Consider the following 12,823-nt stretch of genomic DNA (forward strand, 5'->3'; position numbering starts at 1 on the left):
TGGAAAGCTTTATATAGCCATAGGTACCGTTTCAATATAATACGATATGATATCGATACATGTACAGGATAGAGGATCAACTTTTACTGTAACCTCACTTTTGGAATTGAAAAAAAAAAAAAGAAAGGAAGCCTCCTTGCATATTTAAGAGAAAAAGCATAATATATGATTTTCCCACTTTCTATTCAACAACATTTATAAGAGGAAAAGAATAATATATTTTGTTGACGAGAGGTAATTGAAAGTAGGGGTAAATGGGGAACTTACTTTGGCTTTGGATAATGTATAAGTCTCCTTGCATATTTATTATCTTGTTATTAATTTACTATCTTCAAAAGAAAAAAAAAAAGGAAGAGAAAAGGACAAAGAAACCAAGTATACTGTTTGGATGAATAAGAACATAACATCCATTTTAGAGGTGAAAATCAAATAGAGGAATTCTTTGAGCTTTTCAAATATAGAGCAAAGGGAACCTATTTTAATTGGTTGGTTAAAAAAAATTATGCATACGGATGATAATAACTATCTAGAATATGGATGTAATCAGGTTGGATTGGATAGCTTTTCAAATCCAGAGCAAAGGGAAGCTATTGGAGATAAAATAAAATGCATACAGCCCATAATAACTATCTGAAATAGGGCTGTAATCAGGTTGGATTCAAATCAGATTCAGCAACATCTGAATTCAATGCAACTAATGAAAACTGTACTCCAAATCTGATATGAAATTCAATTGATCTTTTCTTTTGTAATTGTTGCTAGGCAGTTTTTCTTTTCTTCTCTCACCTATTTTTTCTTATAACTGATTTATCTTTTTGCTGGTTTTTTATAAGTAAAAAAGAAAAATTTATTAATGAAAAGGAAAGCTCAACAGGTGTCAAGGTAATACCCGAAAACTATAACAACTCGAAACAAGTAATCAGAATTACAAGCTTGTAACTCAAGCACGTCCCAAAATCTATCCCCCAAATTTGTTCTTCCAACTTCTGCAAATCAGGAAGGATTACCCCCCAATCTGCCACTGTCTTGCCAATGAGTGCTACCATCCAACAGCTAAGGGAATGCAGCTCCACACTACTCTGGTCTTCTTGCAACCTCTAAACTTTGGCCACAAGGAGAAAATTTCTGCAGGGGATTGTGGCTGAAAAACTCTCACACCAAATAATAGGTGATAAATGGATTCCTCCTGCTCTTTACAGATGTAACAGAAACTGGCCAAGTTGAAAGTTCAAACCCCTACTTTTCAGGTGATCTGCTGTTAGAAAACTATCCATAGCCACAAGCCATGCGAATGCTTCCACTCCTGGTGGAACAGGATTACCCCAAACACCTGTCTCCTGATTTGTATCCATCTGGTTTTGAATTAAAGCAGAATAAAAGGACTTTACAGAGAATCTCCCATCCACCGCAGTTCATCTCTTGATATCTCTTGATAAACTTGAAGCCTTTGATTGTTCTAACTTCTCCAGCAGCAAGATGCACCCATCCACCTCCCAATCAAGAAGACCGAATTATAAAGTCTTGCACATAGCTCACTCAACTTTCGAGCTCCACACAACTCATCTTCTACAATTCTTATTCTAGCACCATCCATCACCCACAAGCTGCCTACTTTATCCTTTTGCTGTTTTTTACAACAACAAAATTTCTTCTCTTTCTTTCTAATTTCTTGATCATTATTAGGTGGACAGAAAGCTCCTTACTTGCCTCTCCATCCCTATTTTTCATCCTTAATCACCCCAAAGCCTCTCCATGCCCCCCCCCCCCCCCAACCCCACCCAAAGCTCACTACTAGATCAGAAATTTACAGAACCTGTACCTTTTCCTACATCAAATATTAAAAAGAAACAAAGAAAAAAATAGAAGTAGCATAAAGAAATTCTAATGTAGTTGTTGGCCATGGTGGAAACATAAAATAAACTATTTTATTGATGTCTGAGCAGAAAATAATAGAATAGATCCCTTTACAAGACCTGCTGACACCCTTTTATAATAAGAAACAAAAATAAGCAACTTCTACTCGTGTTTAACTAATTTAGAACTTCCTATACAGACTCGGACACCACTATCACTCTAACTACTAATGCAATGTGAACCAAAATTGATCCATGGACTCTATTACTTTAGGCAACACAAGCAGTGGAGTCCACTGATCAATTCTTTGACTTCGACTTTGATCATGACCTGCAGAGCCAAAAAAAACGTGTCCAAGCCTTGAGATGGAGTTTTTCTCATATCCAATTAAGCAGAAATTTTACAACACTATTTAACTAAATTTCTGCTAAATCAAATAAGAATTGACTGCTCAATTATTTCTTTTCTGGTTGACAATGCATCTACAAGTCTGCAGAATTAATGAATTGTTTTCTTTTCTTCAACCTTTTCCCTTGAGATTTGGAAAGAACTTTCTTGATAGCATTTTCATCAGAGTGAAGGAAAAATTAGGATTGTTTTTAGGTTTACTGATTGTATATATATCCACAAGTGTTTCTATCCATTCAATTAAGTCTTAATCAAATGATATCTTGATTGGATACTTTGCAACTTCATGGAATTACCTTTTTTTTTTTTTTTTTGAGAAAAGGCAAAGTATCATTATATACTTTATGATTGGAATATCACACGATTTCCTTTAACTATGTTATGTTGCCTCTTTTTCTAGGAAGTAGAGGAAAGGATGAAGGAAATGTCTCCAACAATGTTCGAGGATTTTGTACAACCATTCCAGATAAATTCAGAAGAGGTTTTCTATTTATCCTTATATTTCTTTTCTATCTTTTAGTTGCTTAAGAACTAATAACAATTGTTGGTATTAATAAAGAAAAGGGAGAATGGTAGTAGATGATAGAGCCATAAAGGAGCCAAATTTTACCCAACTGAGAATGCATCAATCACTCAAGGATCATGATCAGGCTTGGTTCAAGTTCATTCTGAACCTGACTGCCTGAGGTTGGTTCACTACAATATTGACAAGCTTGGCTCAGCTCGGCAAGTTATTGTATTGATGTCTATGGTTTTCTGAAGTAAAACCTAAAACTTTTAATGAAAAACTAGGAATGAAACAAGCAAGCTGTGAACATAAATAGATATTTGGTAAGAAAAATGTATTAGAAAGGAAACCTTGTGAAATCTACTTTTTCGTGTACCTTGGACAAATACTAGAAAGAAGCAGTCAATTCCAAGATCCAATTAAAGTTTCGAATTCCAGCTGCAACCAAGTTCAATTTTCATGAATTCATTTTTCCAGAGGAAAGATAATGTGCATTGTTTCAACAACATTGAGGTATCAAACTACATTTTGTTCATCTATGAGGCATGCTGTCAAGTTGAGAGTAAGCAATACCTTCTCAATGAGCAAAAATAGATCGATTGAAAATTTCTCTACTTTTAAATCTTTGTTTCCTTTGTTCTCAGAAATGGTGGTTCACTTTAGTGTTGTGAAACCATCATTGAGAGCACAAAAAGAAGTGTTAAATTGATAGAAAGATGGCATAATGATGTTTGTACAATCAAATTTGTCAGTAACTAGCAATTAAATTTGTCAGTCTAGTAAATAGCCTTTATAAGATCATCACTAGTGTGCTGTCCTTTAGAATTAGGAAGGTGCTCCCAACTATCATAGCAAACAATCAAGGAGCTTTTGTGAAGGGAAGGCAAATAACAGATCAAATATTTGTAGCAAATGAGAGTCTAGAGGATTATAAGAGATCCAGAGAAGAGGTGTGGTCTGTAAATTAGATCTGGAAAAGGCTTATGACTTGGTTGATTGGTTCTTCCTGTTGGAGGTGATGATTAACTTTGGGTTTGGAGACATCTGGTTTAAATGGGTGATGGGTTGCATTAGGGATTGTCATTATTCCATTTTGGTGAATGGGACAATGGTGAACTATTTCCCAGCTTTGAGGGGGATTAGACAAGGAGACCCCCTATCCCCTTTTTTGTTTACATTGGTTGTAGAAGTGCTGGGGGGACTAATATCCAAAGCAGATTCTAGGGAGTTAATTAGAGGGTGGAGAATTGGAAGAGATAATATACCACTTACACACCTACAATTTGCAGATGACACAATTCTGTTTTGTGGAGGGGATATCAATTGGATTAGAAACTTGAAGCTCACTATACAACTTTTTGAGCAAATGTCAAACCTTAGGGTGAACTTTAAGAAAAGTTGTATAGTTTGAGTCAATATGGGGGAAGGGGAGATTGGTGAGTATGCAGACATTTTGGGGTGTGAAGTTTCTAATTGGCCCTTAAATTACCTTGGTTTACCTTTGGGGGATAATCCTCAGAAGGGCGATTTTTGGGCCCCCTGTTGTGGAGAGGTTTGAAAAGAGACTTGCCAACTAGAAGAAAAACTATTTGTCTCTTGGAGGGAGAATCACCTTAATTAGGTCTACTTTGGCTAACCTTGTCTATTTTTTGTCAGTCTTTAAGATTCCGGCTAAGGTGGCTAGTAGGCTGGAAAAACTAATAAGAGATTTTCTTTAGGAGCTGGGGGAGGAGAAGAAGGATCATTTGGGTCAGGTGGGAAATGGTATGTAGGGGTAAAAAGGAGGGAGGTTTGGGAATTAGGAACATTAGGACTAGGAACTTAGCATTACTAGGGAAATGGCTGTGGAGATTCTCATTGGAGAAAGAACGACTGTGGGTTAAGATAGTGGGAAGTATACATGGGCTGGCAGACAATGGATGGGACTCTGGGATTCTAGCTAGGACTACAACAGCTTCTCCTTAGAAAGCTATTCAAGCCATCTTGCCCTTGTTCTCTCCATGAATCAGGTACGACTTGCACTCAGGTAACGTCATTAAGTTTTAGGAACATGTTTGGGTTAGGGATTCCTCTTTGAAAGATCAATTTTCAGGCCTCTTTGCTATTTCTACCCTTAAAAATGAATCAGTCTCCTCCTTTCTTGTTCCTTCTAATTCACCTTTTGGGTTTGGATGGAACTTGAGCTTGAGAAGAGATGTCAGGGACACAGAGTTAGCTTGTACTTTAGCCTTACTATCCATTCTTGAAGGGGTCTTCAATCTTCATTGAGCCATCAAAGACAGATAGCAGAATATGGACACTCACTCCCTCGGGTTCCTACACTTGTGCCTCTTTCTTTAAAGCTTTGTTACCCTCTCCTCCTGTTGGATCGTCTTTCCTTGTTAAAGAAGTGTGGTGTCGACCTATACCTCCAAAGGTTGGGAGTTTCTGTTGGGAAGCTTTTCTGGAAAGAGTTAATACAGGGGATCTACTCCAAAGAAAAAGACCCAACAGTTGTTTGTCTCCTCACCGGTGTGTTCTATGTAAATCCAATGGTGAGTCTGTATACCATTTACTAATTTCTTGTCAGTTTGTTGAAGTTATTTGGGAATGGTTTACTTCTCTGTTTGGGTGCAGGTGGACTCCCCCTTTGAATGTGCAAAGCTTATTTACATCCATGCCTAACTGGCCAACCAAAAGGGCCAAGATCATGTGGAGATGTGGTAGGACTGCGGTATGTTGGACTGTTTGGGAGGAGAGAAACTCAAAGATATTCTCAAAGAAGGAGAGAAGTTTGGAAGAAATCCTAGAGACTATCCACATTAGGATGATACATTGGTTGAGAACAGTGGAATTGTTTAAAGTGTTCTCAGTTGATGAGATGATAAGAAGCTGGAAAGAGATTGCAGATTCAGGCTCAAGTAAGAAGACCTTAAACTCTTGCTGGACACCTCCACCTCATGGGTTTACCAAACTGAATTTCAGCGGTAGCAGCATAGGCAATCTAGGGCCTTCCGAAGTAGGGGGGTGATGAGGGATGAAAAAGGGAATTTGTTAGCCATGTACCCTGGTCCGATTGGGGTGGGAGACTCCTTGAGGGCTGAGATTCTAGGAGCTATTGAAGGGATACAAAGGGTCAAGGAAATGAATATTAAAAAGTTGATTATAGAAGGTGGTTCTGAAATTGTGGTGAATTGGCTAAAAGAGGATAGTTCTATGCTTTGGAAATACAACAATGAAAAGAGGAAGTTCAAGTGGCTCACCAAGGACATGGAAATTCATTGTACATGGATAAAGAGAAGTGCAAATGCATTGGCAGATGGTCTAGCTAGGCAAGGGGTAAACAGAAACACTATATTTTGGGCTGTTTTGTAATTGCCTCATGGTCAGGATGTACTTTGGGTAGTTGGGAGTTAAGATTTTTTAGCTCCTTCCCTTGTAATTCTGATTCTCTCGATCATTAATAAAATTTCATTGTTATTGATAAAAAAAAAAACTAGCAATTAAAGAATATCAAAGTCGTCAGTTGAACAGGAAAATGCAATCACTTCATATCATTGATTATGGGTAAGAGGTAGATATGGAGGAAATTTGCTTGGTGCAATGATAAAATATCCGGCTGACAAGCATGGGAATGCAGGTTCAAGTCTGAGAGTGACCACTCTACCCCTCCCAAGACAACAGTAGTTGCCATCAGCATTGGGTAATGACTTTTTTCTTAGGTAGGTGTGGAGGATCTGATTGAGGTCAGAAACCTTTCAAGTATTAACCATGTGGAGCAAGGTGTTATACAAGGATGGTTGTAGGTGGTTGGAGAGGGAGGTAAAAATTGAGAAGAAACAGATCAATGGTACCAAGGAGACATCTAAAAATAAAAGTGAAAGGAAGACTTTTTTGAAATGGATGGGTTGTGTCATTTTGGTTAAGGTCTGTACACTGGCAATTTCCAGAAGTGTAGAGGGTCACATTTTTTTGGTTTTTCTTATTAGAGCTTTTCAGTTATGGAATGGGTCCTCCTTCAGTTGACACTAGGTTAATTGATGGGTCTAAGCTTGGGGTATTTTTAGCAGCAATTGTATAGTTTGGGGTTTGGTCCTTGCCTTATTATTATGATTCAGGGTTCTTATCTTTGTGCTCCTTGTATACACACTCTCCTTTTTTATTTTTAAGTTTTTAACAAATTCTTTTTCCTATCAAAAAATTCATTAATTACAAGAACCTATATGTAACATATGGCACAGTGAAGAAGAGAGATCTTGACAATGCTATTCATTGATCCATAGAATGCATATGATAAATTACCCAGTTAGATTATGTAGAATAGTTCAGAAAAGAACGAATCCCTAAATGGGTATATTGACCTAATTAAGGATATGCATGATTGTGTAATGATCAATGTTAGAAAACCTGCCAAAGAAGTATCAAAGTTGACAGTTACTTGATCTTTCATCAGGGGTTATCCCTTACTCCATATTTTACACTAATTATGGATGAACTAACCAAGCATGTGAAGGATGAGGTTCCATGATGTATGCAATTTACCGATGATATATAGTAGTTATTGAGGAGTCTAGAGTGGGAACCCAAGACCTCTTATGAAACTTCAAAATGGTAATGGCATCTCTAGAATGGGAACCCAAGACCTCTTAAGTGGACCTGCGTTTAAGTAAGAGGTCCCCAATCCCAACTGGCCAGTTAGGAGATAAAACCACTCGGATTTATAAAATTGGTGAGCTAGTCCCAGTTTTATAAAACCACTCAGGTCACCACATGAGTAGAAACTTCAAAATGGTAATGGCAAGACTTGAACCCAAGACCTCTTGTTTTCAAAATGTATTGCCTTGTTACCATTAATCTTTCTCTTTATTTGTTTCCATTTATGCAACTTTAATGTATTTTTTGCTTTAATGCACACGTGCTCTAAAGAAAATGTGAGTTGAGAGGCTTGAACCATGGTTGTTTGTTTTAAAAATTTAGGAATTATCTATTTTAACACCACATTCAAGTATAATAATATTTGTAAAATATGTTATAGTTGTAGATCCACCTGCAATAATCGGAAATAAAGAAAAGAAAAACAGAAAAGAAGAAGATTGAAGAAAGAGAAGGAAGAAGAGAGAGTAGTTCGATCTTCTCTTCAGCCCCCAATAATATCTTTTATTCTTTAGTTGTAATAATGAGGACAATTACATTAGTACCCTTAGTAGGGCGGCCAGCACTAAAGACTAATAAAAAAGAGAAAAAAGGCCCACTACTTAAAATATTAGGCATAAACATAACTTAAAGAAAATAAAGAAACTAGGGCCCATTCGGCCCATCATCTCTACAGTTACATATAGTTTTTATGTGACCCATATATATGTATATATGTTATATTCGGTTTGACCTCCAGCTCGACCATGGTTGAACCTATGACCCGTGAACCTCTCTTTTCCAGTTCTATGCCTGGTCTGGTTCTCTGCACATTGTCAAATACCCCTATTTTTGAATTTGGCCCCTTTCTATTGTGAGGGCAAAAAATGTGATTCGAACTGCTACATTTCAGTTCATCCTACTCATTAACTTCTATGTTTGAGGTATTACTCCCATTCTCTCTCATTAACTCTTGTTTTTAACCCTTTTCTCTTACCACTAAATTCCATCTATACCCCATAATTTTAATGGTATAAAAACCAATGATATTAAACTGGCCCGGAAACAAAACAATTTTTTAGTCCAGGTGGCAAACATCTAAGTCAAAATGTGTCAACACGTGATGTCACAATTAAGTTATAAAAATTAAAAATAGATAACATACAAAAAATGTAGAAAATTAGAAAACTCTAGAAGAATTTTGCACAAGTATCTAATATTATATATTAATCATTGTTAAACAAAGAATAACTGTTCCAAATAACAATTACTTTTGTTAATGTTGGAAATGGAATAGAAGAAAATCAGAAAAGAGAATTAATATCTAACTCATAACCCCATTGGTCGAGTTAAACGGTTCAATGGTTCAACCGATTGGATCACTAGGTCAATGGCCAAGTCAATTTTTGTAGGCAAGTAATTTAGTGGTGAAATGGACCCAAAATCCTGACTGATTTACAGGTCAACTTATTTGATAGGCCAATTTGGCTGCAAGTTGAAAACACTCAGAAAAAACAATCTTTTAAAAACTGATCAGAATAGCTTTTCCCTCCAGGTGGAGGGTTAGCAGTTCAACTGTATGGGTCAAACAAGTCAACCTATGGTGTCATAAATTAAATAATAAAATAGAAAATTATAGAAAACTATAAAAATAGAAAACCTGGACATGTCTCTAATATTATATACTTATCAATATTAAACAAAAATAGTATGATTTTATCATTTAATGATGGAAATGGCTAAAAATACATAAATAGAAAAAGAGAACTAATGCCAAACCAGTGACCTATTAACTAGGTCAAATGGGTTAGTAGTTTGACCCATCAAGTTATCTGGACTGAGTAAACAATTTTTTGCAAAAAAAAAAAAGCAGTTTGGGGTGAAACAGACCCATAAATCTAATTCAGTGACAGGTTAATCGGTCCAACTGTCCAATTCAACTGCAGGTTGAAAACATTGATATAAAGCTTAAGCAGGGAGATTTGAACTTGAATTTTTAAGTTGAAAGGCAATAAATCCACCACTACACCATGCTTCTTCAATTGCTTGTTTTTGTTACATGCTTCAATACCGCACATGCACATCTACTAGTAGTGGAACTATGGACACGGCCATTGATAAAGTGTAATGACAAAAGAGGTTTACATCTATGACTTCATCATATAGTTTGGAAATGGCTTTGTTGAGTTTAGTGCAATTGATGATCAAACTTGAAAATTGCATTTGTAACTGATGTAAGAATGATTGGTACCATGAACTTCTGCATTCTCAGCCCTTTTTCTATAGTTTTACCAACATACAGATATGAATATCAACAAAACACATCATGCATAATATAATAACGAGCCATCATGTTTGATTTAAAGAGATTAATTTTAAGGCTCAAGCTCATCTTACAAACTTCAAATCCTAGCTCAGGCTTGGATCAAGCTACTCAATACCTCATTTGCAACCATAGAGGATAAGAGGGTATAAGCTAGGGTTTAGCTGTTGATGTATTAATGCTTTAACAAGATGAAAATGAGTAACTTTTAGGGCCTTATTTATCATCATCATCAGCTTTATCCCAACTATATGACAGTTGGCTACGTGAATTCTGTTTCACTATTCCATTTTGTTTAATGCCATATCCATTGTTAAATTATGAACACTTAAAGCATTTCTTACTACTTCCTTTTCGGTCTGCTCCTAGCTCTTCTAGTCCCTTCAACTTGTAACAGATCACTTCTTACAGGTGTTATAGGTCATCTTCTATGACTCTGACCAAACCATCTTCGTCTACTTCATTTCTGACCCTATCCTTTCTTGTTTTTCCACTCATCCATCTCAGCATATGCATTTTTGCCACACTCATTTTTGGGCAGTTGTTTCTTAACTGCCCAAAACTCTGCTCCATACAGTATAGCTGGACTTATTACTGTTTTATATAATTTTCCTTTTAATCTAAGTGGTATTTTCCTATTACATAAGACTCCAGGTGCACCCCTTCATTTTGCCCATCCTACTAGTCTATGGACAACATCCTCCTTAGTCTCTCTCCCTTGTCATGAATTATTGAACCAAGGTACTGGAAAAGGTTACATTGAGTTATCTCTTGGTATCCAATCCTAATTGTACCCTGATTTCCACTCCTACTATTATTAAATTTACATAGCATATGTTATGTTTTAGTCCTACTTATTCTAAAACCTCATGTATCTAAGGTATTTGTCCATACACTTAATTTTGAGTGTAGTGTTTCGTTAATTTCATCAATTATGAGACTTTTTTTTATCAAAAAAAATTGTTGTTAAGCATTAGAAGGTATAGACAGAAGACACCCTATCAATCCCTAGAAACAAATCGGTACAAGAAATATGGTTAGCCAACACATGACCAAAACAAGAGAATCAATTTATGATGGGTGGATCCCAATAAAACTCAACCCTCCCAAGCCCACATTCAGCCAAGCCCTCAGCTATGGTTTCATCTAACCTAGAAATCCATCTGGACAAGCCATTCAGAAGCATAGCATCCATCCATTTTCCCCCTAAGAGTCCCCTTCTGTTTCTACTCTCCACACTCCTGAAAGAAAAAGGAATCTAAGCTCCTAAAGCAGGGCTTTCATCTTTTCATGAATGGATTTTATTTGATGAATTAGTCCTGATTAGATCATGATAACATTGCCTGCACTATCTCTGAAACCCCAATTGTACCAAAGGGGCATGATTCCCAAGGTAGCAATCATCAATTTCATACTGAATATTTCCTTCTTGGGGAGGATAGGAAGGCTACTGTCAAATCTTCTGCCTGTTAACACCTAATCTTGTTATGCGACCCTATTTTGGAGTAAACCTAAGGGTCTCTGAAATCTTCTCTTGTCAAAACCTAGTGGACCATCCTAATCAGCTGCCCTTCACATTTCAATACACTTTCCCTCACACTTTCCTTATCTGAATTTATTATGTCATTATTGCAGAAGTCAACTATCAGCAGTTCCCAACAAGGATAGAGGGGACCTAAAAACAGCCATGACAATAAGCAAACTGAACTGTGATTTGAAATCATGTTTTCCAGTATGTACTGAGTCTGGCATTCTACATAGTTAAACCATTAAAAGCCAAAATAGGAAACAAATTAAGATTAGATATAGGAGAGTAGTGTAAAATATTTGTCATCCGCCAAATGTGATGCTTGTCTCAGTCTACTTTTCATAGTCTAGAAGTTACTTATGCTTGTCCCTGTTCATCTTGGTAAATAAATTGAAATTTTTCATGAAACCTTCAGGATGGACCACTGCCTCATAATGACAGATTGCGCTATCAGCCGTTGGATATATATCCTGCACCACTTCACAGGTGTTGAAAATTCAGAAATTTCGTAGCCTTCTCAACTTCCGGGATGTACATCATGACATATCTTCCATTGCCAACAAAAAGAAAAATGGTGATTGTTATTCTATGACAAAGGAAGTCAGTAGTCACAGGGTAGTCACTGCTGCATTGCCTGAAATTGATACTAAATGAAGCTATAGGAGTGCATACTGCAGAGACTTCAACTGTGGACAGAGCTAAGGTAGAGATGGCTGTTGTAAATTGGTTGTGCCTGAATTTTCCATTGCCCAGGCATGCTTATGGGTTTCTCCATTATAGTCTTTTTTTTCTTTGTGAAATGAGGCTTTCAAATTAGTAGACCCAAAGATTCTGGCTCATTGAATAATTTTAACCATCAAGATTATGTAAAATATTCCAGAACTTTTTATTATTACAGATTCCTATTAAAATAAATGGTAAGAGTAGAAATGGTTGGTCCAGCCTGTTTTTCGCAGCTTAAAAGGCAAGAGGTAAGGTGAAAATTATCAACACAATACACCTACTGATATGGGGCATATCATATTGGTATCTAAAGGCATGGGTACATTGCACTGGTGAATAGCCTTGTGCCATTGAGGGACTACTAGGCTACTACTGCTAAAGGTTTCTAATCATCAGCATTGCTGGGTAAGAACAGTAAATGGAATGGCAAACTCTTTGGCCAAGCAAGGGCTAATAGGGAACGACCATTTTTGGGCTGAATTGTATCTGGGATGATATAATCTGGAAGAATCTCAGCTCTGTAATTTTTTTTTTCTTTTAATTAATGCAATCTTCTTTTACTGATCAAAAAGGAAAGAAAAAAGAAAAGAAAAGTTGTCAGCACTGGTCAACGAATTCCTATTCAACATTCATCCAACATTTTTTTGACAATTTTTTTATGCTATCTCAACAATTTGGACTGCCAACATATATCCAATTATAGAAGTGGTCCAAACACGTTGGATCTATGTATTTTCCCCTAAATATTGAAAATTTTTAAAAACTGTAAAAAAAGAAAAAAGGATTTGGTTTATATGTTTTAAATGGTTTTCATTGCAAGAAAGAACTATAATATGGAATTATCAATGATCTATTAAAGTAATTGTTC

General features: G+C 36.4%; 1 protein-coding gene across 1 annotated transcript in view; it reads left to right on the plus strand.

Moving 5' to 3' along the window:
* FTSH12 (FTSH protease 12) overlaps positions 1–12,173 on the plus strand; it is a 113,572-nt gene extending 101,399 nt beyond the window's left edge. The window contains exons 18-19 of the mRNA XM_088955336.1: positions 2,663–2,743; positions 11,648–12,173. Coding sequence (XP_088811462.1) covers positions 2,663–2,743; positions 11,648–11,725 — 159 coding nt within the window. The 3' untranslated portion in view covers positions 11,726–12,173. The remainder of the gene's footprint in view (positions 1–2,662; positions 2,744–11,647) is intronic.
* The last annotated feature ends 650 nt before the right edge of the window (positions 12,174–12,823 follow it).

The sequence above is a fragment of the Nelumbo lutea genome, chromosome 7, assembly GCF_056320005.1.
Source record: "Nelumbo lutea isolate HS-2025 chromosome 7, American lotus-T2T, whole genome shotgun sequence".
Lineage (NCBI taxonomy): Eukaryota > Viridiplantae > Streptophyta > Magnoliopsida > Proteales > Nelumbonaceae > Nelumbo > Nelumbo lutea.